The sequence below is a fragment of the Odocoileus virginianus genome, chromosome 17 (genome assembly GCF_023699985.2).
Source record: "Odocoileus virginianus isolate 20LAN1187 ecotype Illinois chromosome 17, Ovbor_1.2, whole genome shotgun sequence".
NCBI lineage: Eukaryota > Metazoa > Chordata > Mammalia > Artiodactyla > Cervidae > Odocoileus > Odocoileus virginianus.
This window is the reverse complement of record NC_069690.1, coordinates 17,103,659-17,131,622: the sequence shown is the minus strand read 5'-3', so window position 1 is coordinate 17,131,622 and position 27,964 is coordinate 17,103,659. Positions and strand designations below refer to the sequence as shown.

The following is a 27,964-nucleotide window of genomic DNA, read 5'->3' as shown; positions in this document are numbered from 1 at the left end:
GGCCACAAATGGTGGTGTAGAAAATTTAGTTAACTGCTTGGGGTAAACAGAGTTGTCCTCAGCAGGACATGGGTTTTCAACAACAGAAATCATACACACACACATACAAAACCTCTGAACACCAAAACACACACACACACACACACAAAGCTGGGACAAATTATCTGTTAGAAAACACAAGCTAAAGATTACTATTCTAAAAAAAGAAAAAAAAGATTACTATTCTTAGTACATAAGAAACTTACAAATTTGTTAAAAAAAAAAAAAATTTTTTTAATTAAAAAAAATAGTCAAACATGAAAAGAGAACTAGGAAAAACACAGTAACACAGTCTAACATATTAAGATACACTAACATCAAAGAAATGCACATTAAAAAAAAAACAAGAATATATCACTTTTCACTTATCAAAATGGTAAAAAATATATAAAATACCCATGATGCTTGGAAGTATTTTCATACATTGCAAACTGGCAATACTTAGCAATACTCTTTAAAATAATTATATTCTTTAACACAGAAATTCGGTCAGATGTCAGTCTCCCAAAGAAATAACCAGCGATGTGAACAGGATTTTTAAGAATCTTCACCAACAGCACTTTTAAGAAAAAATGGCACACGGTCCAACCACAAGCGATTAATAAGTCATGACTCATCTATACAATGGAATGCTATGGATTTATTTCACGTTTTCAAGGCTATTTAATAACATGGAAAACAACATAATATTAAGTGAAACAGTGTTAAGTCAAACTGTACTGAATGCTTCTCCCAGTGACATCATGTTACGTTGAAGGATATACAACTCAAACCACCACTTCCTCTGCTCCAAGAATGCCCGTCTCTGCTCTAAGTCACCCTCCATCCTTGCCTCTGGAGCCTCTCTTTCTAGCTACTCCCTACCTCTGCCTTTCATTGTTACTGGGTCTCTCCAGTGTAATTATTTCTCTCCAGATCAGTCCCAGAGACAAAAACACTTTTGTAATTTCTTAAAATCTTCTCAAAGAACAACTTTTTCCCTAATACCTAGCATCCTCTTCTGCTGCTTCAACCAACTCAGGACATCAGCCCTGTTCCTTTCATCCCCACTTCCATCCCAAAAGCTTGTCTTCTTTCTTGCCCATGACAGGGACTCAATGAATGAATGAATAAATGACCTAACAGTATAAATCCAATTCTAACAAAGGAAATCATACCAGTGAGTTTAAGTCCAGATGACAAATTACAACATTACTTTGTTCCCTCCGTACTTTTACAATAAATGCATACCACATATACTTCTATAAGGAGAAAACAGAACTGTATTTTCATCCCCATTTTAACTGAACAGAGGTCTAGATTAGAGCTACTCAAGCGTGACCAAGTGTAGTAAAAGATCAGTTACATCGTTTCCATGTATTCTGAAAAACATTTAGGACCTACATAGTCTGGCCTCAACAACTGGCTTCTGGCCATTAAACAGCAGCTCTCTTTTCTGGAATTCAAGATTAACACATCAACAAAATTAAAGCAGGCCTCAAAATGAGATGGCATCTCAGCAAACTGCAGATGACTGCATAAAACAAATGTGCCCAGAGGGCTTATAGCACTATTTCACAAAGGTGACTGTGCTCTTCCTCTTTTCACAAACGGCCGGCTTGATGCAAAGCATGTTTAGACATGAACTGCTCTACTGACTCTCCCTGCAACATTTTCATGGCTCGCCAATAGAGCTGTCCGCAGTTCTCAGGTCTACCAAGTGGGTGGTTCAATTCTTCTTTGATGTAATCCATCCAGAGATCTTTAAAGGGAATCCAAACATACAATGAGATAATTGACAAGGCTTTATTAGGTCAACTTAATTATTTAATATCAATTCAACGCAAGATTTCTAAGAAACAACTCTGTGCAGTTATTTTCCTAGAAAACTATGTGAAATAATACCTCTCTCAGCTTCTTACTTTAGAAAGGAGTGGCTTCTAGGTAAAATAATATCTCTCTCCCTTCTTTCTTTGGAAGGGAACGCCTACCCACTCCAGCATCCTGGCCTGGAGAATCCCATGGACTATTCCATGGGGTTGAAAAACAGTAGGACAAGACTGAGCAACTTTCACTTTCAGCTTCTTTAGTACAAAACATCAAAACCTTTTAAGTAGAACACTTTAATCATGACAGTCTACTTATCTCGTAAACTCAAAAATGCTAAGTATTTTAGAGGGAGGATTTTGCTGAGTCTCTTTCAAGGTTCAACTTACCTCAATGAGTCTATTAGAACCTTGTCACCATGCTTAATAAAACCTGCTTAACGTTAGTAAAAATGCTGTTTTCATTCATTTCACCAGAAGGCATGCTGAAACCTTGTAAAACCTAATGTATGATGTAAAATCTGAGTTTAACATCTGTAAGTGTAATTTTTAAAGTTCCTAAGTCAACAGACTTTACATGACATACTTATACCTAGAAATAGGTTTTACAAGTCCTTTAAGTTAAGACAATGTGGCAATAGCCCATGACAACCTTTGTCAATTATTGTCACCACTCCTCTGACATAATACCCACTCCATTTTGTTCTGATGTACCTTAATCTTTTCCTTACAAATACCACATTTTTTAAAAGAACCAAACCAAGCAAATCTCCCTCTAATCCAGAGTTCTTAATAAAAGACCCATGGACTTTGTTCTGGGCTTGTAAACTTGAAATCAGCAGTAAAATTATGTCTGCAACTACTTACATACAAAGTAAGGGAGGAGGCAGAGGAAGGATGCTACGTTTTATTCTCAAGGAGGGCCGTGACCCAAAAATAGTGAAGAAATACGATCCTAAGCATAATGATAGGTTACAGACCACACATGCAAACAGGCTTGTGTGTCAATAACTGAAGTTTACTTACCAGAATCAACAGTTCCAAATTCTCTCAAAGCCCTCTCATAATACTCTCTTAAGTTTTCCATCTTACAGGATTCCTATAAATAATCAGACAATCTTGCCTCAAAAGTCTAATTTGTAATGTCACAAATTCATTCCACACATATTGTTACTACTGTCTATTAGGTATTTGAAGGGGAGGAAAGATGGGTTTAAATGAACACAGTCTGACTCTGAACTTATCCATAGAAAAGTCAAATGCACTATGTGGCAGAGAGAAATAAATGTCAAACAGTGACAAAAGCACTTTGCTCTGTTGGCTTGCAAAAAGCCTAATCAATTCTCACTTGAGGGAACAACGGCAGCTCCACAGGAAAATATATGTGAAACCCTACAGGACTTAAATAGATAAATGGGGAAGGTTCTATTTCCTATGGTGAGGGACTTCTTCCTTGAATATATGGGCTCTAGCACATACTAGCCATACTCACCTTAAAAAAATTGTTTCTATCAAGGCACAGTATATAAATACTAGTTACATGAATTTTAGCAGGTTTTTTGAACCCTCTGACCTTCAAGTTTCCTCACCCATAAAATGAGGATAACAGTATCTCTTAGACCAACTATAAGGATTCAATTAAAATACTGATGAATTATTCACCAAGAAGAGTAGCCACTACCGTGTGTGTGTCTGTGTGGCGGGGCAAGGGCAGTGCAGCACCGCGCAGCCTCTGGGATTTCAGTTCCCTGACCAGGGAATGAACCTGAGCCTCAGCATTAAAAGCCCAGAGTCCCAGTCACTAAACCGCCAGGGAGCAGCTCCCTGCCAGTACTACCTTTACAACCAACAAATGTTAATTCTTCACCTCTGCTTTGTTTCCTGTTTCATTTTCAAAGCAGATAAACATCTTCAGTTTAAAAATCTTTTTATGTAGTCAAATAAATACGTCCTCATTCCAATTTCTCTTTGCTGAGACTGTACTATCTTACAGAGAGCCAGTTTACTTCGTGTCTTACACACATATGAAAGACAGAATCACACTTTAGGAAGGGCTCACAGTAAATGTGTAACTATGCAAAGTCCTTTCCATCCAGTCTTCCATCAGATCTTATATATCCCCCTGAAACAGATATTACGACCTCCTTTACAGGTGAGTATGTCAAAGGTTAAAATTAAGTGACTTGTCCAAGGTACATGACCACTGTGTTATTAATCCAAAGTCAGGCTATGAATTATTATGCTAGGTTATCTCCTATAAAAACAAATCACTGACCCACATAGGGGTCAAAACCTTAAGAGTTCAACCTCATTATCAATTTTTCAAATTCAAAGAAAAATAATAAACACAAATCAAAATACCAAAGAGAAAACAAAATTGAACACATGGAGAAGATATGGAGAAAACAAGTATAATGGTATACGTATATATGCAGCGATGATCACCATAAGTATAACTTTTAGAAAACTATCTGGCAATATGTAAATAAAGAACCATTAAAAAAAAAAGCCAGTATTCTCCAATCCTAGAAATTTTTCTCAAGAAAGTAATTCAAATGGGGGAAAAAAAAATCTATACAAATAAAATGCTTGCAGCACTGTTTTCAATACCAAAAATCTGGGAACATCCTATACATAATGGGATGGTTAAGCAAACTTACAGGTTTAGTAAGACAACCATTCAAATGATACCATATGAAAACACAGGAATATGTTTACAAAATAATGTTAAGGAAAAAAAGAAAAACTCCACGTATCACATCAGAAGTAAAACAGTACAAAACTGCATAGGTAAATAAAGGATTAAAAAAATAACAAAAATAAAAATAAATATGGTTGGTTGTGTTACTGGTGATGGGAATACAGATATATTTGGACTTTTTTAACTGACATTTTCCTGTGTTTTTCCTCATTCACAAGTTCAGTTAAAAACACCAGCCACAGTTTTAAGTGCCTTCTCTCTACCGCACAGCCCAGAAGAAGAGACAACCGGGGCACTGTGGAGACAGGGGGTAGCTTGCTATATGAGCTGATGTCTGAGTTGTCTAGTTTCCAGACAGGTTTCTCTTCCTCTTTGCTTGACTACCATTCCTAAAATCACATCTATGGAAAAGGGGCTAGAAGAAGAGACCAGAAATTATACTGTATTATGATGAGAGGTTCTTAAACAACAAAATGCTGCCATAGATTAGTATGTGCTAATCCATTTTCCCAACAAGAAATGCACAGACAGGACACTTACTTGCTCCTTCTCAAACTCAATCATCTTCCTGAAAAAATCAACTGAAAATGGACGGTTTTCCTGTAAACTAAAGAGGAAGGGGGGAAATGTTATCTTCCACAGAGACAGAAAGCCTCTTACAAACCATGAATGTAAATACTGGGCCAGGGCCCCCACCACACATGGTCTGATAAAGCTCTGGCTGCGATTCAGTGCAGGGACTGGACCTGACCACCAGTCACTCACCATCTCCAGTCCCAACGCCTCACCACCACCAACCACCTACCCAGTTTTCTTTCTGTTCTCTTCTTTCTCACTTTTAGGGTTTTAAGTTCCCTCTCCTTCATCTCAAGGTCTTTTTGAAGGAACCAATAAGCCCATTTCTAAGAAAATATTCTGAGAAAATAATTTCAAAAATGGACAAAGAATATTTGTGCAGTAGGGTTCATCAAAGCAGTTACTATGGCCAAATAAACTATGGCATATCCATGTTATTTTTAATAAATGTTAAAGAACTGTTACTGACAGGAAAAAGGCAAGTCTAAGGTTCATCAATAAAAGGGGTACACTGCATGCGATTATAGTATAATCTCAGCTATGTGAAAAACATACTTAACAGAAGAATTATTTTTAGTACTTGTTTGGCTGATCACGTGGGATCTTTCACTTTGGCACATGGACTCTAGTTGTGGTGCAAGGTCTCAGTAGTTGCAGCGGGCAGGCTTAGCTGCTGTGCATGTCTTTCCCCAACCAGGGATCAAACCCATATTCCCTGCATTGCAAGGGACTACCAGAAAAGTCCCTTTAATTTTTATCGGGGTGAAAGACAAATTTTAAAAAGATTATTAAAATGCTTTTTCTCTTGATGATGGGATTACAATGAATTATTCGCTACCTACCTCCTTCTTTCTCTTTTTAAAAAAATTTTTCACAGTGGGCATGAACCAAAAGGCTCTTAAGATTTATTCCTCACATATAATCTGGGTACCAAGGGCTGGGTATAGGGTGAAGAGACAAGCAACAGCTGCACGTGTCTCTAAGTACCTTTTAAATACATCTCTGGCCTTTTTGTAACCACCACTTCGATAAGCCCAAGCCAGGTACATTTCCTTCATAGTGGCTGAGTCATCTCCTGAGAGACGAAAGACAGCTCTCTAAAAGAAAAAAGAAACAAGCCACATAAGGAGACATCTAGGTATCAAGACAAATTTCCCAAAACCATCCCAGAGCACTGAATGAACAGTGCTTTAGGAAAAAACCCTTCGAAAGCTAGCCAACTAGTATTATTTGCTCATACCCACACATAAGACTTACGAGAAGGGGCCTGTACCTTATAGATCATTTCAGCTTCTTCTTGCTTTCCGATCTCTTCACTACACTGTGCCCAAGTAAGCCACAATGGAAGACAAATCTGCTCACAATACAACAGTTAGAAAATGACAGCTTAGTGCCATGCTCTGAAACTAGTCACGATAAAGTTATGATCCCCCGAAATAATATGTGAAATATGAAGTCATTCCCAGTCTGTCCTCATGGAACCCTTGGTGCCTGGCAGGAATGGTACGCCAAAACCGATAGCCTTTGGACTCAGTCACCCAAAGTAACACTATTCTGTTAATTCTACTTCCCCTCTCCTGGGGACTACTGCCTAAAGTGACTATTATCAATGACCTGTTAGGTAAGCACTCAACAACCCACAATTACACCCAAGCTATCCAGATCATTATGTACGATCTGGAGTCTGCTATGCAGGATCACAACGCAAGTGCCAACTAATCCAGGCTGAACTGCCTGGACTTCACTCATGTCCCAGCAGCTCACACAGATAAGCAATAAAGTAATTATGATTTCTCCCCACTTTAACCCCTAGAATGCTTTTCTCCTACTAGTATGAGATTCACCATGAAGCTTTAAAGCTTATTCTTTTAAACTTAAAAATTTTTTTCAATTTTAAAATAAACTTTATAGAGTTTAGAAATATATGTGTTTAAAATGAGACTTAAGTTCAGCTTTGGAAGCATGTGAAAATAATATTCTATTAATATTTTTCACTTATCAGATATAGAAGTAGAAAAGTTTACATAGTTTAGTCTATTTTCAAATAAGACATAGAAACATGCTAGTAAATGGAAGTTATTCTTCCACCCATGATCCTTCAACCATCACCACGAATGCACTCTGAGGACAGCTCTCCTCTGACAAGTCTACTCCAAATGCACTTTGGCTGAAGTCTTAAAAGTTTTCCCAAATAGAACGAAATGCAAAAGACCCAACTCACAGACCTGGGGTTTCAGGTACTCAAAGGCTTGGTTAAAAACCTTGGTCATCTCCTGGCTCTCTGATGAAATCATGGCCTCCAGCTTCACCTGCCACATCTCCGATGATTTTCTGAACAATTCCACCCCAGCATCTGCCACCTCCAGGGATTCCTTAAACAACTCTCGGTACAGCAACAACTTGCTCTGCAGAAAACAAAAGGTCATCCAAGAGTCACTGCTGAGATCTACGTTATCTAATTGGAATTTCACCTCCACTCCTGTTCCTATCCCCAAAGACTATCGAAAAAACAGAAAAGAGCCAAAAAGCAAAGGGCCTAAATAATTTAGATTGAAAGCTAAATTGTTAATAACATAGTTCACTGCAATAAAACCCACACCCACCAAACAGAATATAAAAATCAGTAAAGATAAAACTACTATCTGTGTTGTGGTAAAGAACTCATTCAATCAAACAAGAGCCTGGAATACTATAAACTGGTACCATTTCTCTGAAGAGTCATAAGCATGTTCATGCATAAACTTGTGGAGTCTTACTTTAGCAAGTATGACCCAAGAAATAAATGAACAGGAGGAAATCTTATCTGTTCAAAAATGCTTGTGTCCACACTACTGTAACAGGGACAGAAAAATCTAAAACCAATCATTATAAAATTGTGAAGCAGTAAGTAAATGGCCATATGTAATCCATTCATTCAACAAGCATGTAACTGCACACTGTGTATTATTACTGAATCTTCAATAATGAGGAGGTAAGGTGTGTTCCCTAACGCCCACAGCGCCTCCAGTCTAGCACCAGAGACAATGTGATATTGTATGATCACAGAAAAAGAATCATACGCTACAGGAGTACAAAGCACTGTCTTTGGCAGTGATCAGAAAGGGCTCCCCAAATGGAAGTCCCATCTAGCCAAGAGTTTAGGAAGATCAGGCATTATTCAGGTGAAAGCAGAGATTGCCAGGAAAAGAGAAGACTCTCCCACCGACATGAGCAAGAGGCTAAAGGTGACAGAAACTTTGGATCCAAAAGGAAATCGAAGCACAGGGTGACTGGAGGGCGGGGATGTAAACTGGAGGGATTGGAAATTCCTTGGGGGCCAAATTAAGGAGACTGAGCAGCTTTATCCAAAGGACAATGGGAAGCCACAGGATAACCTGATAATCGATTTTAAAAGATCATTCTGTGGAGAATAATCTGGAGAAAGGATGGGTGTACAATCAGCCAAGCATTTGAAGTTAAGAGGCAGTACAGTGAAGGGACTCCCACAAAAGGCAAGGTCACTAGATCAGTGACAAGCAGGGAGGTCTGGAAGGGTTACTGCAAGAAATGTAAAGAGGACATGATGTCTGAAATGGCCAGAGCAGGCCTGCCCTGGTGGTCCAGTGGTTAAGACTCCATGCCCCCAATGCAGGGGATACAGGGTCAATCCCGGGTTGGGGAAGTAAGATGCCACATGAAGCATAGTGCGGCCAAAACTTTAAAATAAATAAATACATAAAAATAAAAATGAAATGGTTAGAGTTATGACTGGCAAAGAAACCAATAATGGAACGTGAACAGGACTACCAAGGCACTCCGAGACACATCCAGCTGAACGAATGTACAGCTGAACGAACGACTGTCTTGCCAGTACTCAATAACAGCTCAAACATGGCATTTGAACTCATCCAGATAGGGGATTTTTCACAGCTAAGATGCTGTAACAGATGAAGGGCAACCCACTCGTGGTATAACACGATACACTACTAACATGTTGCTTATGTAGATCCACGTGAAAAGTACAGAAAAAATATTAACACAAAAACAGAATACAAAATAGCAAAACATCAATGGCAGTTATGTAAAAACTACGTATATTACATAAATAAAAAGAACTGTACAAATAAAAGGTACTCAATAAATACAGATTTTTGTCCTTTCTTCCCCTACAGAAGTATTTAAATACATTAACATTCACAATCTCATGTAATGCTCCCAACAGTTTCACGAGGTGGCAAAAACAAGGATCACTATCAGTCTAAAATCAAGTCAACAATCTCAGAAGGGTTAAGCAGTCTGCCCATTACATGGCAAAATCCAGTCTAGACCTGTGCATTCCCACACTACTATTAATAATAATAACCCCACTATTATTCTGGTCTCTATTAATCTTTACCCACTTCAGAACGTAAGGATGAGTTAATATGCTTCTTACTAATATGTCCTTTAAAACACTAGAACTTATCTGTCTTTACTGTACAAACGGTTACTCTGAGCTAAGCACAGGTTCAGGAAAACATGAACAGACAGACAGACAAAATACACCCAAGTATGACTCTTGAGTGTTTCCCACTATGCACTAAATGACACTCCTCCTTCTACTGGTACAGATTTCATTTCTGGCCCATACCAAATACTGACAGCCAAATACTAAACTCTACATCTACCATGCCAATCTTCCAAATGAGCTTAGTTATAAAACCATATATATTAAAAAACACGATACAAGCATAAGCCAACCACAATGAAGTACATGTAATTGGCATGGATGTGTCCTTACCAACTGCCTGTACTGGAATTCTGGTAAAAGTTTCAGCTCATGTCCCTTCCAGAATGTAGCCATGGTTCTTTTCAGCCTCTGAAATCAAAAAAATCTTTTCAGTTCATTACAAAGATCCGAGCAGGGGCCTTTAGCCTCTGACAGGAACAGACACAGTTTTACTTCTGAGAATTCAGAGAAGGGACTGAGGTGGTTTCACTTACGACTCCCGGATTTGGGCAGCTGCACCAGGCACAGCCCAGTAAGAGCGCCCCCACCATGGCGGCCAGAACTAGAACAAGCAGCTGACTCAGACCTTTCAAGTCAGGAAAAAGTGTGTAGGCATGACCTTCTTGGAAACGCCAGACCCCAAGAAGCTGTGCCCATGTTCTTTCAGAAAACACTTTCCGCAACTTCCCTGGTGGTCCAGTGGGTAAGACTCTGTGCTTCCAATGCAAGACGCATGGGTTAAGATCCCCACGTGCCATGAAGCCCTTCACACCCCGCCAAAAAAAAATATGTGTGTGCATATGTATGAAAAAAAGAAGACATTGTCTACTCAGACACTTTAACCACTTAAAAGTCAATACCTTCTTTCTGAGGAGGCGACTGCTTGTCTTCTTAGTAAATCTCTTCATGCAGAAGCTCATGTAACACTTCCACATAGCCTCTGAAAAAGTCAAAGCTTATGTTAATCAGACCACCACCCATTATTTTAGTCTAACAGTCTTCACATCTTCTCAGGAAAAGTTCCTGAGGAAGATTTTGAAATGGAAAAAAAATAAATTATCCTGATTACAGTCTATCAATTACCTCAAATATTGAGGGCCAAACAACTGAGAAATGGCAGAAATATAAACATTAAAAGCCTTAAAAAAAAAATAAAAGCCTATCCATGTCAGGTACCTGCTACTCTTCCCAATATTACAAAATTGTGAAGTAAATGTGTAACAGGAAATAATCAAGGAATGATGACTAAGCACTCTGCTGAAATATCATTTCCTCAGTATAATTTCGGCTTCCCTGATAGATCAGTTGATAAAAGAATCTGCCTGCAATGCAGGAGATCCTGGTTTGATTCCTGGGTCAGGAAGATCTGCCGGAGAAGGGATAGGCTACCCATTCCAGTATTCTTGGGGTCCCTGTGGCTCAGCTGGGAAAGAATCCACCTGCAATGCAGGAGACCTGCATTCAATCCCTGGGTTGGGAAGATCCCCTGCAGAAGGGAACAGATACCCATTCCAGTATTTTGGCCTGGAGAATTCCATGGACTGTATAGTCCATGGGGCCACTTTAACTGTGTGGATCACAACGAACTATGGAAAATTCTTCAAGAGATGGGAATATGAGACCACCTGACCTGCCTCCTGAGAAATCTGTATGCAAGTCAAGAAGCAACAGTCAGAACTGGACATAGAACAATATGGTTCCAAATCAGGAGTACATCAAGGCTGTATATTGTCACCCTGCTTATTTAACTTATACGCAAACTATGCGAAATGTCTGGCTGGATGAAGCACAAGTTGGACTCAAGATTGCAAGAAGAAATATCAATAACCTCAGATAAACAGAGGAAAACAACAGAATGGCAAAGACAAGAGACCTCTTCAAGAAAATTAGATACCAAGGGAACATTTCATGCAAAGATGGGCTCAATAAAGGACAGAAATGGTATGGACCTAACAGAAACAGAAGGTACTAAAAAGAGGTGGCAAGAATACACTGAAAATCTATACCAAAAAAGATCTTCATGATCCAGATAACAACAATGGTGTGATCACTCACCTAGAACCAGACATCCTGGAATGCAAAGTCAAGTGGGCCTTAGGAAGCATCACTATGAACAAAGCTAGAGGAGGTGATGAATTCCAGTTGAGCAATTTCAAATCCTAAAAGATGATGCTGTTAAAGTACTGCACTCAATATGCCAGCAAATTTGGAAAACTCGGCAGTGGCCACAGGACTGGAAAAGGTTAGATTTCATCCCAATTCCAAAGAAAGGCAAAGCCAAAGAATGCTCTAATTACCACACAATTGAACTCATCTCACAGGCTAGCAAAGTAACGCTCAAAATTCTCCAAGCCAGGCTTCGGCAGCATGTGAACCGTGAACTTCCAGATGTTCAAGCTGGATTCAGAAAAGGCAGATAACCAGAGATCAAATTGCCAACTCACTCACCAAAAACCAAGCAAGTTTGAGAAAAACATCTATTTCTGCTTTATTGACTACGCCAAAGCCTCTGACTGTGGATCACAACAAACTGTGGAAAATTCTTCAAGAGATAGGAATACCAGACCACCTGATCTGCCTCTTGAGAAATCTGTATGCAGGTCAAGCAACAGTTAGAACCAGACATGAAACAACAGACTGGTTCCAAGTGGGGAAAGGCATACGTCAAGGCTGTATATTGTCACCCTGCTTATTTAACTTATATGCAGAGTACATCATGAGAAACACTGGGCTGGATGAAGCACAAGCTGGAATCAAGATTGTCGGGAGAAATATCAATAACCGTAGGTACGCAGATGACACCATCCTTATGGCAGAAAGCAAAGAACAACTGAAGAGCCTCTTGATGAAAGTGAAAGAGGAGAGTGAAAAAAGTTGACTTAAAACTCAACATTCAGAAAACTAAGATCATGGCATCTGGTCCCATCACTTCATGGCAAATAGATGGGGAAACAATGAAAACAGTGACAAGACTATTTTCTGGAGCTCCAAAATCACCACAGATGGTGACTGCAGACATGAAATTAGAAGACACTTGCTCCTTGGAAGAAAAGCTATGACCAACATAGACAGGATATTAAGAAGCAGAGACATTATTTTGCCAACAAAGGTCCGTCGAGTCAAAGCAATGGCTTTTCCAGTAGTCACATATAGATGTGAGTGTTAGACTATTGAAGAAAGCTGAGCACCAAAGTGATGCTCCTGAACTGCGGTGTTAGAGAAGACTCTTAAGAGTCCCTTCGACAGCTGGGAGATCCAACCAGTCCATCCTAAAGGAAATCAGTCCTCAATGTTCACTGGAAGGACTGATGCTGAACCTGAAACTCCAATGTTTGGCCACCTGATGTGAAGAACCAAGTCAGTGGAAAAGACCCTGATGCTGGGAAAGATTGAAGGCGGGAGGAGACGGGGACAACAGAGGATGAGATGGTTAGATGGCATCACCAACTCGATGGACAGGAGTTTGAGCAAGCTCCAAGAGTTGGTGATGGACAGGGAAGCCTGGCGTGCTGCAGTCCATGGGGTCGCAAAGAGTTGGACACAACAGACCAACTGAACTGAAGTATAATTTATTTCCCCAAATAAATGAACAAGTGCCACAGCTCTCAGGGAAGATCATAAAACAGAAAGAAGTGGAAAGCCAGCCAGGCACACTGTAAGCTACACCACAGAGGTTCCAGAACTGATTCTGTTCCTGACAATGAAGCTCCAGGTCCCCACTCAGGAACACCATCGCTGCTCGGGGCACAGGGCCTGGGGAACCTCACCTGTGGGCAGAGTTTTTACCGCCTCCTCGTACACAGCACAGCACCTCTCTTCCCGGCGGCCCACCTCCTTCGCTTTGGCTTGTTTAGTTGCAGGCAGCTCTTCTCCTGGCTGTGATTTAATCACTAATTCTTGCCGGGCCACATAGTCCCAAGTGAGCGGGTCGTCTGTGTGCAGAGCCTTAAGGCTAAAAAATAGTGATATCAACCTAGGACATGTAACTGATTCAGACTATCAGAACAGAGAGTCCCAATGCTCTGACAATGTACGGAGGACACTTCTTTATCAATTCCCTCATCACAAGAGTCATTTCCCACAGGCTCTTCAGATGTCTTCACCCTCACTATCAATGGATGAGAACAGTCCATCCATTAACAAGCATCCACACTTGTTAACTGCAGACTGTCTCATTCATAAATATTAGCTTACAAATTAGATGTCAAAGTCAAAGGCAAGTATGTGTGACAAGATTGGTTGTCCTGGTTCTCGAGCCCAGGAGAACCTTCTCATAACCAGGCTCCGGGTTTTCTCTAATAGGAGTCTAATCCTCTACCAAAAACCTAAAGGTATCCACAGAGCAAACAGATCCAAGTTCTATCTTACCTCCTATCAAAGTAAGAGTCCTCCCAAGAGTGAAGGACCCACAAGTTAGGCTGCAAATAATTCTTCAACCATACAACCAGACATTAAAACAATAAAGTCTGATTACCTGTAGCAATGAACTATAAACATTCACTCACTCTCATCTTAAGGACAAAAAACACGTCAGGAAAGCAAGAATAGACTTTTACATAAGCTATAGGATACATTTCTTGCTGAACAAAGATAAACTATTTCCCAAGGAAAGCCAGTAAGTGAGTCAAACAACTTCTCCAAAAATACATTTTTCAGGGACTACCCTGGCAGTCCTGTGGTTAAGACTCCATGCTCCGAATGCAGGAGGTCTGGGTTCGATCTTTGGTCAGGGAACTAGATCCCACATGCCACACTAAGGCCTGGTACAGCCAAATAAATAAATATTTTTAAAAAATACATTTATGTACTGTGATATAACAGTCCAAAAACAGCTTTCTCCCCAAGAATTGTATATGGTATCTTCCTTCCCCTTCTCTAAATATCCAACTTAAATCATTACCCTAAGATCAAAACTGACATATTCACCTTTCCACTACTTTACTTACTCATTGTAAATTTCTCTTTGCAGATCTTTGGCAAAGTCGAACTGCTGTGCAATTGAAAGCAGTGACACATGAAATTTTGCACCTAAAATTAAAGCAGGGGAGTGGAGTAAGACTCTAAAGGAGCACTTTCTCGAAGTACTAGCATTAGTTTTGTTTTTTTTATAAAATGGGAAGTAAGAGAAAATGGGGAAGAAAATAACAGTCCCACTATATAGAGTCTTTGTTAATATCTGAGTATTCATTAAGTACTTTTAACTTTTATTCTAAGTGTCTTAGGGCAAAAAGGAACTTAATTAAATCATTTACTTCTTTTCAACTCCCCACATGATTTAGGTACTCAAAAACTTATCAAAACATGGTTATAATCCAAGGGGAAATCTGCCTTTTCTTAAAGAAACAGGACACTATTTCCTACAATCATGAGTTTTACACATTCCAACAGAAATTTTCAAAACAGGCTAATGGTCTTCCTCATTATGGTGTTTCATTTTCCCATCATAAATAAGTTTTCAAAAGATACCTACTTTTAATTACACTTATAGAGTTCTTATAGACGATCCGTGCCAACTCGCCCGTAAGGACTTCTTCAGCATGCTCGAGATTCCCCTAAAGAGTGTGATGTTAAACAACTGAACAGATGGTGCTGACAAGCAGAAAAAGCACTAGGGTCCCAATTAACAACCCCAGACTAACTGTGCCACATGACAGCAATCACACATGACATCCATCACATCTCTCTCTAGGCCAGTTTCCCTCAGTTGTCAAATGTGCAGCCTGAACAAGATCTTTGATCTTACAACTGCGTTCCCAGGCTCCTAGAGTTATAGTAAGATCACACGGCTAAAGGCCCTACTCTCCATCTTGCCCTTAATAGGTCAGGTTTTACGTGCTTTGTTTACCCTTCTATGTAAAATTTTAGCTAGTTTAAAAAGTTCAAAGCTGGAAACCACTGTAACAGATGATAGCGAAGTTCCTTTTTCAGCTCTGACATCCTCAAACTTTTTTCTTTAAACTCACTCTGTCAGGTAAAAAATTACATGAATAGAAAAACAAAGAAGGCTAGGGATCATACATTTCACCACCTTTCTTGAGCTCCTTAGAACCATTAACATATCACTGATTGAGATCATAAAGAAGAGTTTTTGGCCATTCCATCAGGAATAATTTCAAGGGCCACTCCACTGAGTCCAAGAGTTTATTTTAAAAGCACAGAATTTCATTTTTACTACTAGGCCCATTTTAATTAAGTCAATGCAGGACATTAGAAGTTTCCAAATATTAAGCTGGAATGAAAAATACATTCTGGGACTTCCTGGATGGTCCGCATGCCAATGCAGAGGATATGTGTTCGATTCCTGGTCCAGAAAGATTCCACATGCCTTAGAGAACTAAGTCCATGTGCTCCAACTACTGAGCCCACGTGCTACAACTACTAAAGCCTGCACACTCTAGGACCCATATACAACAACTAGAGTAGCTCCCACTCACAACTAGAGAAAGCCTCCACGAGGCAATAAAGGACCAGTGCAGCCAACAATAAATTTGAAAAAAGAAAAAAAAACTCTGAGGATTTTCTTTTTATCTCACTTTGTCTCCAAGACCTTAAACCGAGAGCCTGCAGGCTGTCAGTCACACGGTGCTGGAGCTGCTATGGCACTGGAATGGAACCCGCCAGCCACAGGCAGACCAGAAGGTCACGAACAGTGCTCCCAAAGACTTTCTTTGACTCCTAAGCAGATTCCAAACACTCGTATCTTTTTAACAAGTGACAATGTATTAGGGTCTTACCATATCCATGTTGGCTTTTTCAAACTCTTGCTTTTCCTTCATCAATTTTTCAGCATGCATCAGCTCCATCCTAAAGTACTACACAAAAAGGAAATAACAAACCAATTATCTTTGGAGATAATTTTTTAGTTAGAAATATGTAAGATGACACTTCTTACTTGTAAGTATCAGATCTTAAAAGTTTGGAGAGACTATTGCATTTTACTTTGTTATGAAACTAGCTGACATTGATAAGGTATAGTTTTTTGCTCTTTTGCTTTTGGCCATGCCAGATTTTACAGAAAAAAGAGCAAAAGAAGCAGGAAGGGAGACGAGGGGAGGAAGAAGTGGAGGGGAGGAGACGATGGGAGGGGTGAGTCAATATACGAGGTACATATATACACATGTACACAAGTATAAAGATGAACCTTAAGCCTCAACTAAAGAAAGGTAAGGTTCAACTCCCTATCCCTCCCACCATAATGGGAAGGTAGAGGAGTCTCCATCTCTCACTAAAAATGAACAAGGTAAACACCTACTACTGGCCAAAAAATAAATACTCTTCTGGCCCCTTTTCCCCAGCAGCTCCCTTACTTATCCTGAGACTCCATAAATCAAAGCCTTTTTAACTTAATGAAGCATACATGTCTTCTCCAGAGGACAAACAGAGCCATTACTCTCATCTTATGTGCACACACACTCACTTCTTCATAAAGTTTCGGGTAACGAGGGTGAAAGCGCAGAGCCCGAAGAAATAGCTGTCTTGCACTTTCTGAAGACAAGTGGTCTTCCATTTCCCATTTCGCCGCCAAAATCCACAAACCTGTAAGTGAAGACATCCAACTTCATTTCAATCAAGTAATCAAGTCAAGTATGAAAAGACCAATGCTCCCATTTTTATACCCAACTTTTTTTAACCTTGACAATCAGGAAGAACGGGATGGAGATACGGAGTTTATAACAGTTTATAAAGTACTGCTCCTTTATCAAAAATGAAAAAGTGTTCTGAACCAAACTGGTAAATGTTAACATCTGTGGGTACTTATGTGTCTATTACTCTATTTCATCAGATCCAAGGTCAATCATCTCATTTTTTAGTCACATAAAAAATTTAAAAGTGTTAAAACAGTGGGAAAAATTGTGCATCGTAAGAGTCAATGAAATAAATTATTTTGCTCTTTTCTCTGTATTTAAATCATTTTTCATTTAAATGAAAAATGACTTAAATACTAATGATTTCTTTCAAATGACTCATAATTTAAAATTTTTTTCTACTGTACTTACTGGGAATAAAGACTTCAAAAGAAAAAACCTTTGCCCTTCTACATGAGAAATTAATCTTTAGTTAACATTCTAGCTCTCTCCTAGAAACTTCATAGAATCAGCTATTACCAGAGAAGACTGCTTTTGGTAAAAATGGCTCATGGTTGGTAACTGTGTCTGGACTAGGAGAACTCTGAACAGTACAGAGCCACTGCTTTGCACTTTCTTGAGCATGTGACTTTTGAAACAAGAGTTTTGAGCAGAGTTCATATATACAATACCTGGAAGCTACATGCCTCCAGGGGTCTTCTCTCCTCTGCCCACTCATGTGTTCTCATGCTCTCACATCTGAGACAAATCTCCAGGCTGCTGAGAGCACTACCGCCTTCCAGCTGAATCCTTCTGAATCAACTGGTGCCAAACGCAGCCAATTCTGAATCTTGTGTAGGGTAAGCCTAATACTCGAGGACACTGAAGCATCTCCACTATAAAATATCGGTGTTCACAAGAGGAGGTTTTCTCCTTGAGTACCTCCCTGTGCAGTGCCACTGCTGCTCTTAGTCACTAAGTCGTATCCAACTCGTTGTGATCCATGGACTGTAACCCGCCCACAATTTTCCAGGCAAGAATACTGTGGGCTGCCATTTGCTTCTCCAGGGGACGTTCCCTGGGACATTCCTCTCCCAGGGATCGAACCCAAATCACCTGCTCGGCAGGTGGATTCTTTACCATTGAGCCGTCCAGGAATAACCCTTGTAAAAATCTGTATTCCTATTTCCCCCTTAAGTTTCTGAAATCCTCAGATTTGAGTGCCTCCAAACAGAATACCCCTCAAAGCACTGAAGAGTTCCACTATCAGTTAAAAAGAACTGCAGTCCTTCTTGCCCACAGATACAGTATCTAGTAGCTTAGTTACTAGTATACAGCAGGCAGTGATGAACTAAAAGGCAGCTAATTTAGGAATAAAACCTGCTGAGGCCAAGATCCTACGCTCAGGTCCTGAAAATAATTCTTTCAGGTTTATAAAGCAAAATAAATTCCAAAATGGCTTGAGTCCACAAAAAAAGGTAGATAAAGAATTAACGAGGATATCACCGTACCTGGCTTGTTTGAATGAAAGGCCAACAAGGAAGAAAATAACTTGCTAAGTTGAACATTGGCAGCCTATAAAAGAAAAGGGAAAATTCTACTTCCTGCACAGCAAAGGCACTGCTATGAACCTCTAAGTGATCTGGACTATACTGTAACCACTGTAAAATCCAATGAGGCAAGATCTGTTATTGATAGGGAGATATAAACAAAGATTCACTCAGAGCTTTCTTCTACCTAAACAACTACAGATAAATATTTTACATTATCTAAAAAATGTTTTCAACTTTAATGAATAAATACACATAAAGGTCGTTTTCCTTTCAACTGATATAGAAGCCATCTATATAGTCATTCAGACACACAAATGTTACACTGAAGTCCCACATTCTTGAGTTCTCTTCCTGTTTGTTAACCTTCCCTACATCTTAGTATAAAACTGAGTTCAGCAATCAAGTATGAGGTTTAACATGCAGGCTAACCAAAAGAAGGAAAAAGGGAGCAAGACAGGGCTGCCCAATACTCACCCACTTCCTACAAAAGGCTACAAAAGACAGCCAAAGTTTAACATCATCCTGCAAGAAAAGCAATGTAGTAAGTTGCCTGAATTTGAAATTTTATATACATCTTTGCATTCATTAATTTTGTTTCCAACAGAGGAAGATTTCAGAAATTCCAATGTGTTATATATCACATCCCTCAGCCTATTAGCCTGTCTCTCACCCAGTCTTTAGATCTCTTAACCATGATAACTGTCTGTCTCCCCCTCACCCCCACCTCCCATGCTCTAAGACAAAAATCTATCAAATTTGTTTGATGCACTTTTGAGGGATTTGCCTGGCACTCCAGCGGTTAAGACTCCATGCTTGCAATGCGAGGGGCACAGGTTTAATCACTGGCCGGGGAACTAAGATCCCACATGCCATGCATCACAGCCAAGGAAATAATTTTAAATGCACTTCTCAAAAAAAAAAAAAAAAGCACTTCTGAAATGGTCTCAATCAGGAGTCGCAAATTAAAATTTGTCATTCCCAAGAAACCAGAGTACTTCCCAGATAATATATCCTGGCCCCAGAACCAAACCTGAAGAAAAACCAACTTACTGAGCTGCTGCCCCTACAAGGTCAAACCAGTCCATCCTAAAGGAAATCAACCCTGAATATTCACTGGTAAGGACTGATGCTGAAGCTGAAACTCCAATACTTTGGCCACCTGATGCAAAAAGCCTTCTCACTGGAAAAGACCCTGACGCTGGGAAAGACTGAGGGCAGGAAGAGAAGGAAGCGACAGGATGAGATGGTTCAATGGCATCATCGACTCAATGGAAAAACTCTGGGAGATAATGAAAGGAAGATAGACAGGGAAGCCTGGCATGGGGTTGCAAAGTTAGACACCACTTAGCGACTGAACAACAACTCTCACTTAGAGACATAAACAAACACATCTCAGATAATTTTATCATCCTTAAATATGTATGAAATCCACTGTTTTCAGCATCATCCTCAAAAAATAACTCTAAGGTAACGCAATCAATTTTCTTTATGGTTGATAATATGGTTTCAAGTAATGATACCATCACTAGAATAAGCATCAAGATACCCATGATAAGAATCCACAACCTCACATTTGAGCATCCAAGTCATAACACATACAACACATGTCCTCACATCTCTCACAGTTAAGGACACACTGAACACTTACTTTCCACTTAATCGTTGCACGTTGGAAGACACTCTGTATCCGACGTATCATAGGGTCCTCGATCTCATCCTTCTTAAATGTATATCCAACACGCTGAAAAAGGACATTAAAAAAAAAAGCCTCAGCTTAATCCCACTTATCCAAACCAGCATTCCCACTTGATCTCAAACAGTACTGACAGAGAAAGCAAACAGTTAAAAATATCACTACGAGCACACTACCACACAATTATCAGTGCCAATTGCTCCCCAAACCCAAGTTCTAGAGTCATATTAATTAATACTGTATTTTTTTCAACTTTCAGAAAATCTACTTACAGCTCTTCTTTTGTGGATCAGCTCCAAAAGGTAAATTTCATACTGTGAAAGAAAAACATACATAAAAAAGAAAACCAGAAATATTATAACCTTTTATTTACAGGCTATAAAACTATAAAGTAAATAAAAATCAAGAGTATAAAACAGAAGATAACTTTCTATCAAGAAACCTCATTTACAGTATGTATCTAGCATTCTCTGAAAATGCACCTTACATCTACAAAACTCACAAATACATACATTAGAATACAAATATCTTAGATAAAAGAACACATATTACTAAAGCTGTAAAACTTATGATTTACTATATCAATCTATCCTAGTCTACAACAGTGTGTGCCAACTTTCAGTAAATCAACCATTCAAATATTTTAGCCCATGTACAAGCAAATAAAGCAGATAAACAGGGTTATACTAGTTGAAACAGTCCCTAATTGGCTCTCCCTACCCTCACCTCTAAAGGACCCCTGAGAACTTCTAAGACTCCAAAAACCACTACTGTATAATTCCTCTCTAAGCCTGAAAACTACCGGGCGGGGGGCGGGAATACTAGAAAAAGAAAGCACAGAACCTTACAAGATCTCATGCTTCATTTTTAAACTACCAAAATATTTCAAACATACAGAACACTCAAGCAGCTACCAGTTATATCAAAGCCTACATTTTACTGTATTTGCTTCAAGATATTTTTAGAAACAAAACATTTCAAATAAAGGCAAAGCCCCCTATGAACCATGTCTGATTCTACTCTTCTTCTTCCCCAGAGGAAATGACTATCTTGACTCAGTTGTTTACCATTAACAAGCATGACTTCAATTATTGTAATACAGTCTTAAACGCTCTTAAACTTGATACAAATGGTATCAAACTGAACCCATCACTCCATTATTTTACTCAACATTATGACTTTAGATATACCCTTGTTGTCACACAGAATTCAAGTCCATTCATTTTAACTGCTGTATAGTATTTCATTATAAGAAAGTGCAATTTACCTATCCTTTCTCCTGTGATAGTATTTGTTTCCAATTTTTCTATTACAGAAAGTTGAAATTAATATTCTTGAACAGATATTCTTGTAGATACATCCAGGAACTTTACTACTAACATGTAAGCTCCTAAAGGCAATGATTTTTGTTTATTTTTGTACCCCCACTGGACTGGCTAGTGCCATGTACGTAACAGGCCCTCAATATACACTGTATGAATGAATGAAACCACTGGGTCACAGAATACATGCATCTCTGATTTTATGATAGTGCCAAATTGCTCTTCAAAGTAGTGGAACAAACTATATACTAATAATGTCCATCTTTAAGATGTCTGTAAATGTGATGCCATAAAGCAGTAGTGCACCCTGGTTTTAATCGATATTTACCTGATTACTAGAAAGGTGAACACCTTTTCATAAGTTTACCAAGGACTGATGCTTCCCCTTTTGTGAACGGCATGTTCCTAGCTCTCCTGCTTTCATTTTCTTTCCACTTGTCATTTTTTCTTCATTTTTAGTTATTTACTTATTCTAGATTATTACTATATGTACTGCAAATATTTTATCTCATTTTGCGGCTTGTCTTTTTATATTATTTATCTTTTCCTTTTTGCACAGAAATTTCTACCTTTAACAATCAAATTGGTCTTCTCTTTCATGGTTTGTGCTTACAATTCACTCATAAAAAAAAGAATGAAATAAGGCCATCTGCAGCAAAATGGACAGACCTAGAGACTATTGCTGCTACTGCTGCTGCCAAGTCGTTTCAGTCATGTCTGATTGTGTGACCCCACAGAGAGCAGCCCACCAGGTTCCCCCGTCCCTGGGATTCTCCGGGCAAGAACACTAGAGTGGGTTGCCATGTCCTTCTCCAACACATGAAAGTGAAACGTGAAGGTGAAGTCACCCAGTCATGTCTGACTCTCAGCGCCCCCATGGACTGCAGCCTACTAGGCTCCTCCGTCCATGGGATTTTCCCAGCAAGAGTATGGGAGTGGGGTGCCACTGCCTTCTCCGAGATACACACTACTATATATAAAATACATAAGCAACAAGATCCTACTATATATAGCACAGGGAACTATAATCAATATCATGTGATAACCCATAATGGAAAAGAATACGAAAAAGATTTTGTGTGTGTATATACACACACATATATATGTATGAATAGCTGAATCACTTTGCTATCCACCAGAAATGAACACAGCATAGTAAATCAACTACACTTCAATTTAAATAAGAAACCTTTCCTGAGATGAAATCTCATACATCCTTTATATATGGAATCTTAAAAAAAAAAAAAAAAAAAAGACACAAATGAATGTACTCACCAAACAGAAAGAGACTCAGAACACAGACTCATGGTTGCCAGAGGGAAGGAACAGTCACTTTGGGAAGGTCATGTACACACTACTACATTTAAAATGGATAACCAACAAAAACCTATTGTATAGCACATGAACTCTACTCAATGTTATGTGCCTGCCTGGGGGAGAATGAATACATGCATATATACGTATGGCTGAGTCCCTTCCCTGTTCACCTGAAATTATCACAACACTGTTAATCAGCTATACCGCAATACAAAATGTTCTTGGTGTTTAAAAGAAGTAATAAAAACAAAATTTTTAAAAACAAAAATAAAAAAGAAACTCTTCCCAACCTGAAGTCATTCATTATTTTTAGAAGATTTAAAGTTTCCCCAACACATTTAGCTATTCAATTCAACAGGAAGGGATCTAATTTCTGTTGAATCCAGTGCGGCATTTTGCATGATGTACTCTGCATGTAAGTTAAATAAGCAGGATGACAACACACAACCTTGACATACTCCTTTCCCAATTTGGAACCAGTCCATTGTTCCATATCCAGTTCTAACTGTTGCTTCTTGACCTGCATACAGGTTTCTTAAGAGGCAGGTAAGGTGGTCTGGTATTCCCATCTCTTTCAGAATTTTCCAGTATGTTTTGATCCACACAAAGGCTTTAGCATAGTCAATGAAGCAGAGGTAGATGTTTTTCTGAAATTCCCTTGCTTTTTCTATGATTCAGCGGATGTTGGCAATTTGATCTCTGGTTCCTCTGCCTTTTTTTTTTTTTCTCTCTGCCTTTTAAAACATCTGGAACATCTGGAAGTTCTTGGTTCATGTATTGCTGAAGCCTAGCTTGAAAGATTTTGAGCAATACTATGCTAGCTTGTGAGATGAGTGCAACCGTGCACTAGTCTGAACATTCTTTGACATTGCCTTTCTTTGGGCTGAAAATGAAAACTAACCTTTTCCAGTCCTGTGACCACTGCTGTTTTCCAAATTTGCTGGCATATTAAGTGCAGCACTTTAACAGCACCATCTTTTACGGTTTGAAATAGCTCAGCTAGAACTACATCACCTCCACTAGCTTTGTTTGTAGTGATGCTTCTTAAGGCCCACTTGACTTCACACTATAGGATGTCTGGATCTAGGTGAGTGATCTCACCATCATGGCCATCTGGGTCATGAAAATCTTTTTTGTATAGTTCTTCTGTGTATCCTTGCCACCTTTTCTTAATATCTTCTGCTTCTGTTAGGTTCATACAGTTTCTGTCCTTTATTGTGCCCATCTTTGCATGAAATGTTCCCTTGGTATCTCTATTTTTCTTGAAGAGATCTCTAGTCTTTCCCATTCTATTGTTTTCTTCTACTTCTTTGAACTGATCACTTAGGAAGGCTTTCTTATCTCTCCTTGCTATTCTATTAAACCTTAGGACCTTTCAAATACAAGATTCTTAGCCAGGTATCATTCTTAGTCATATAGCATTCATTAACTAGGTTTTTTTTTTTTTTAAACTAGGTTTTTTTTTAATCTAACCTTTAGACCCTTTACTCTTATAATGTTTGTTAGTCTTAAATTTTAAGACTTACAACATCTCCTTACTGGGTTCTTTCTGAATCCTGAATTTGTCCTCCAACAGATTATTCTCGCCAAACTGAAAATTGATCTAGCATATATATTTTATCTTCACTCAATTCTTCCATTCATTCACAGGACTGAAGAATCTTGTAGCAAATCTAACCTCTTTCTAAATCAACAGACTACAAGCATCTAATATTAACTTTCTAACCACCTGCTAGCATCAAACTCACACTCCTTTATTTTTCCCCACAAGACATAATCAAATCTCTTGCTGAAATTCCAACACACCGGTTTTTTGGAGTCTCTGATGTACTAACCCTACAGAATAATAAAAAGTTGTTTTCCAAGGACAAAAGCCTTAGCAGAGCAACACTATTCCCAAGTCACCTCTATTCCTGTTCAAAAACTGCCTTTCTACTCACCATCAGTTCCAGAAGTTCAAAAGAAACTGACATCAAGCTACCTGTTCTATAACTGATTTTAAATTTGTGAGGGGATTCAGAGGTAGTAAAATTACTCACCTGAACATATCTGATAAAGCTGTCCTTTGAAAGACTTCTTCGCTGTATTCCATATTCTAGTTCTGAAGCCTTCCTAATGATTGCCCTGAGGAGAAAGCCACTTAAAATGTAACACTTGACATACGCAGAAATTAAAGACTTTGGAATTTTAAAAGTCTATTTTCAATACATTTAAAACATATATTTGCCAAAACATATAATTCCCAAATAATTATCCTTCATTAAGCAAATATTCTCTTATATAATCACTTCTGTATTCTTTATTATTATTACTAAGGCATAATTGATTTACAGTATTTAATAGTTTCAGGACTTATGTGGTCTCAAGGGCATGAAGATGTACTTTAAAACTTTCATGTAAATCACCTCAATTGACAGCCTGGACCACTGATAGTCCCACCAGCAAAGATTTCTTTTCCTCCAAATTCAGGTCACTTCAGTTTAAATAATAAACAAATTTATTTCCTAAATTCCCCTTCTTTCTGAATTCTCAACAAGCAGATTAGAAAAAAAAAACAATCTGGATTGTCTCTACCAGTATCATTACTACAAAGGGCTTATGGTGGAAGACTCGCTGTATTTAAGAAATGAACATGGGTATATTAGAATTAAAGCAAGATGTGCAAGACCAAAAATCGCCTCTATTTAACAGTAACAATAACATTTACTAAACAGTTATTAAAGAATTAACAATATGTTATGTTTTATTAACAAATATTAAAGGTTCCCAGAGTCACAGTACATTTGCAGTCACTGTAAAATGAAAAAAGTCACAGAAAGCTATTAAAAACTATTAAACTAAATTTTAACAAACTAATGAATAACTACATGCTGGTCGTGGTTCACTAAGCCCGAGGATAAAACATGAAACTGAATTAAATGATCCCCAAAGTCAAGTCTTTTCAGAGAAAACATCACTCGTGGACCCACGGTCCAGTGGCGAAGAGACGCAAGAGACGCCGGTTCAATCCCTGGGTCGGGAATACCCCTTGAAGTAGGAAATGGCGACCCGCTCCAGCATTCTTGCCTGTAAACTCTATGGACTGAGGAACCTAGCGGGCTACAGTCTGTTCACGGTGTCGCAGGGTGAGACGCCACAGAGCAGTCACACACTCCTAGGCGCACAGCACTCTGTTGGCATCTTTAGGCAGTACACTGTACCGTGCAAAAAATGTTTCACTTGTCTCACTCCCCTTCAGCCCCCCGCTACTGTGTCGGGGTTGCTGCTAGCTGTTGAACGGTAGGGGTCCTGGTTTATCACCTTTAGAGCCTCAAAACTCGGCTCCATGAAGAAACATACTGTTTGCGGGGAAAAAGGACGCATCCCCTAGCAATGAATGAGAAATTAATTCTAGGTAACATCAAAATCTGTAAACGGCCTTCCGCCATATTAGCAAAAAATAAAAACCCAACTGCCCCCGCCACACACTCGCCACTGCCTCTCCTCTGCCCGCCCCAGCCCTTCCTCTTTCCTCCGCTCTCTCACCTAATCTCGTCCTCACTGAAGAGTCCAGTGCGCTCCAACTGTTGTAATTCGGGAAGTCGATCCTCTAAACGTTCCTGAGCTATTTCCGCCATGATAGCCGAACTCCACAACCCACCAGAGCTCCTCTCAGCGACGACGCACGAAGGAAATGGCCACCCTCTAATCCCGAGAACCGGCCAAAACGTTCGCACGTGCTGACGTAACGAGCGCCCTAAGTCCCGCCTTTTCCGCTTCCGCCGCCTCCACCATAGGACAGGGCTTCCTGGCTCTTGCGGCCGCTGTCTCCTCCTGGTGGCTGACCGTGGGGTTGCAGCGAGTACCTCCTCAACTCTTGTACTCGAGGTCTGGAGCTGGGACGCTGGGCTTAGGATGGGGGCGGCGCTAAATTCGCGCACGGATAGACCTGGCCTGGGACCGGGAAAAGCACCTCGCGGTCTGGAGGGTTTACCTGAAAGGGGCCTGAAATGCATTTTCTGCAAGATCCTGTCTCCTTTTATTCTGGTTTCCAACACTTAGAACCAAAATACAAACACCCCAAGGGGGAAGGATAGAAAATAACGTAAAACTGTAGTAAGCTTTTCAGAGAGGGATGAAAATTGTAGGGGGCGCTAAAAATGGTTCAGGCTGTCCCAAACACTATGCCTTTGCATTCGATGAGATTTGGTAAACTAGTGTGATAACACTGGTTTTTCCTGTGCCAATTAGATAGTGATTAATTTTTAAATGAGGAGAGAGTTTTATTATTTAAAAAACTATACTGCCTTTGCAGACAATATCTTTCAAAACATGGCCGGCCCCTGGGTCGATATCAGAAACTTTTTTTTTTATAAGAAGAGGGAATCTTGGTATTGAAAAGTTTGGGAGTTCCCCAAATAAGAGTCCATAAGATACATACCCTCCTGAAACCTCTGCCGAAGCAAGTCAGCATTTCTAAGAAACAGACAACCGAGCCTGAAAGTGATATTGTTCGTGTCATTACTAAATCTAAAATATTAACTATGTGGCTCAGTTCTTTTTAAGTTCTGGAATATGATTTCAAAATACCAAAGCAGGAGTTCTTGCTAGACCCGTTTATTTCAACATTGGCATTAGTAACTTGATCCTCCATGTGATTGATTAAAGGGGAATATAGGCTTAGCAATTAACCATGTTCTACCCTTGATCCTTCCCTTTCTTTTTTTCTCCCCTTCTGGTCTCAGATTTTAGGCTAAGGGTGGCTTGATTCTTGGTCCCCTCAGCTGTAAGACATGAGGGATGTGGAAGGAAATTATGGGTGTAAAACACAGATGGAATTTCTTTATAATAGGAAAATCTCTGGGGCCTGTGTTAACAGTAAGAGCACAAATGCCCCTAGAGAGTAAGGTCCATATGGGCAGATTTTTGTTTCCTCTACCTTGATA

General features: G+C 39.3%; 1 protein-coding gene and 1 non-coding gene across 2 annotated transcripts; both read right to left on the bottom strand.

The window, feature by feature from the left end:
* Positions 1 to 9: 9 nt before the first annotated feature.
* On the bottom strand, positions 10 to 26,741 carry UTP6 (UTP6 small subunit processome component). The gene is made up of 19 exons (XM_020885390.2): positions 26,565 to 26,741; positions 25,079 to 25,163; positions 20,673 to 20,714; positions 20,356 to 20,448; positions 19,182 to 19,229; positions 18,666 to 18,729; positions 17,007 to 17,125; positions 16,324 to 16,401; positions 15,060 to 15,141; positions 14,536 to 14,617; positions 13,357 to 13,541; positions 10,450 to 10,529; positions 9,881 to 9,958; positions 7,347 to 7,526; positions 6,395 to 6,475; positions 6,109 to 6,218; positions 5,086 to 5,152; positions 2,871 to 2,943; positions 10 to 1,780 (listed from the first exon to the last, which is right to left on the bottom strand). The coding sequence occupies exons 1-19, from the start codon at positions 26,654 to 26,656 to the stop codon at positions 1,623 to 1,625; spliced, it is 1,797 nt and encodes a 598-aa protein (XP_020741049.1). The 5' UTR covers positions 26,657 to 26,741; the 3' UTR covers positions 10 to 1,622.
* On the bottom strand, positions 16,122 to 16,244 carry LOC139039300 (small nucleolar RNA SNORA54). The gene has a single exon (XR_011492619.1). It is a non-coding gene; the product is annotated as a small nucleolar RNA SNORA54 (small nucleolar RNA).
* Positions 26,742 to 27,964: the final 1,223 nt, after the last annotated feature.

What these genes read in the sequence shown, in the direction of transcription:
- UTP6 (XM_020885390.2), bottom strand. Translation starts at nt 26,656, where the DNA reads ATGGCGGAAATAGCTCAGGAACGTTTAGAGGATCGACTTCCCGAATTA. An exon ending in TGATCCACAAAAGAAGAGCT is followed by an intron (nt 20,449 to 20,672) that starts GTAAGTAGATTT and finishes GTCCTTTTTCAG; the next exon opens with CGTGTTGGATATACATTTAA. An exon ending in GTGCAACGATTAAGTGGAAA is followed by an intron (nt 19,230 to 20,355) that starts GTAAGTGTTCAG and finishes CTTTTCTTGCAG; the next exon opens with GATGATGTTAAACTTTGGCT.